General features: G+C 35.9%; 1 protein-coding gene across 1 annotated transcript; it reads left to right on the forward strand.

Annotated features, from left to right (window-relative positions):
- Positions 1 to 522: 522 nt before the first annotated feature.
- On the forward strand, positions 523 to 1,971 carry LOC133451117 (lymphocyte antigen 6G-like). Its single transcript, XM_061730060.1, has 3 exons — positions 523 to 805; positions 1,467 to 1,574; positions 1,702 to 1,971. The coding sequence occupies exons 1-3, from the start codon at positions 760 to 762 to the stop codon at positions 1,854 to 1,856; spliced, it is 309 nt and encodes a 102-aa protein (XP_061586044.1). The 5' UTR covers positions 523 to 759; the 3' UTR covers positions 1,857 to 1,971.
- Positions 1,972 to 2,218: the final 247 nt, after the last annotated feature.

Genomic DNA, 2,218 nt, shown 5'->3' on the forward strand with positions numbered 1-2,218 from the left:
ATTTTGGAAAAATTTGAATTTTTTAAGTAGTTAAATTCAAATTTAAAAATGTAAATAGGCATGGTACAGTTGGATTAGCAAATTTGCTTTTTATTGAGTACAAATCCTACCACTGTAGTATAGCGCATTCCTATTTAGGCTGCTCCCTTTACCGTTTATTACAGTAGTTCACACATTCCCATCACACCCTAACTTGAACTTTACTCCATCACACCCACCAACTGCAGAATCTGCGTTTTTACATCCAGAAATAATCTCTTCCTTCTTTTTCTCTTTCCGGACAGCTGTCTCTCCAGCATCCTGCTACCTCCCCAAACTTCTCAATCTGGCTTCTCTCACTTCATCTCCAAGTTACTAACTATGGGCTGGTTAGTTTGGTGAGCTCATTCTGATCCTGTCATGCTTTAGAAAAAAAAAAAAGTAAACATGTAAAAAAAATAATAATTAAAACAAAAGGACTAATTCCACCATACACTGTCATGAAAGTACTATTGTGAAAATGAATGTATCCAGTTTTGCAATTAAATGTACCGGTAATGCCTGGCAAAAATAGCTCCGGTCTTGATTACGTAATTGGTTAAGTCTACAGAGCTCTCACAGAAATAATGGTCAAGAGCGTTCGTTATTTGGGTCACTCCGGAGGAAGCTTTGGAAATGCAAATGTCTGTCTCAAAGCCTACTGAACAGCTGAACTAAGGGGGAACTGAAATTCACTCCAGCTTTCACTGTCCCAAGGCTTGAATAACAACCAAGTCCACGATGCAGTTATACGGAGCTTTGATCCTGTTTGCTACTCTGTCTGCAGGTAAAGTCATTGTTCTTTTAAAAAAGTTACGAGGGAAGTGGTGTCAGAAAAGAGCTGTTATAAACTGCATCTTCAGTAGGTTAATGCTTTCACTCTGAAGTAATTCAGGTTTGTTAAATCCGGTGTCCAACATAATCTTAAAAAGAAAGTATCTTTGTTTTAGGGGAGTTTGTTTGTTGACTATTTACTGTTTAGAAATGTGGAAGTTACTGACCTCGGGTGACAAAAAAGTTAAGAAAGGAGTAAAAAGAAAAAGTAATGCTCTTTATGGTCTCTGTTAATCACTTTGCACTTTGCAGCCCCGGAAGGCTTCTTCATATATGGTATTTCTCATTTACAAGGCCTCAATAATTATAACTATAAGCATATGTTGTGAAGATGTCTACTTTAACTCATTGGTGAACATTTAGTTTTAATTGAGAAATAAGTAGATTACTTTATTTTGACTTAAGTGATACCAAATGGTTTCTGATCAATCAGCACATTCATTCTTTTTTTTTTTTTTTAGATAGTTAAGTTCAATAACTTTGGATTAAAATCGTTCACAAGACAACACCATTGCTGTGCTGAAATCATGACACTTGGTTTGTTATGATGTTTGTGTTGAACATTTTTTTTTCTTTTTGTTCTTGTTGTTGTTGTGGGTCATGTCTTGTTATAGCATGTGGACTGAGATGCTACAGCTGCACAGCAGCCGAACCAAAATCCTGCACCGACACCAAAGCGTGTAGTGTCCTTTTCGATCGTTGCTTCTCTCTTAGAGTCGATGGTACGTTTTTTTCTAATGTCCACAACTACTGAGACATAGATTCAAGTTATTGTATTATTACTTCCTCTTTACTTTTATCCTATGTTTGTGAAGTCTTTTCTGAGGATTCTCCTGGTCTGCTTTGCAGGTACCAACGTTGTTACAAAGGGCTGCCAAAACAGTGTCCTATGCATCAGTCCAATAAACTGCTGTGAGGGGGACCTGTGCAACAGCGCCTTACCAACTGGTCCCAGTGTCATCCTGCTGCTGGTGTCCTCATCCATCCTCACATTCATCCTCTGAAATTCAGCGACTTCTATATTCACTACTCTTATGAATCAATTTGAATAAATGATTTAATGGTTTTCTATAATACTCTATTCACTCCCAAAGGGAAATCACATGAAGAAATAAACAGGTTTCAATAATTAACAATGTCTCTTTTCTCTCTTCAGTTACACTAAACTGATGACATAATGTATTAAAAACTATGAAAATATAAATATTTTATTCAAATAGACACCAAATAAATGTTTAATTGGCTCTCGAACAAGAAAAAGGGTGGAAAAAGGGACTAAAGCATAACAAAGAGAATAAAGTGCAGGGTTAGTTTTTTTTTAACTAATAATTTAAATACTTTAGAAGATCATTTGATTAAATGGTAT

Source organism: Cololabis saira, chromosome 9, assembly GCF_033807715.1.
Source record: "Cololabis saira isolate AMF1-May2022 chromosome 9, fColSai1.1, whole genome shotgun sequence".
Lineage (NCBI taxonomy): Eukaryota > Metazoa > Chordata > Actinopteri > Beloniformes > Belonidae > Cololabis > Cololabis saira.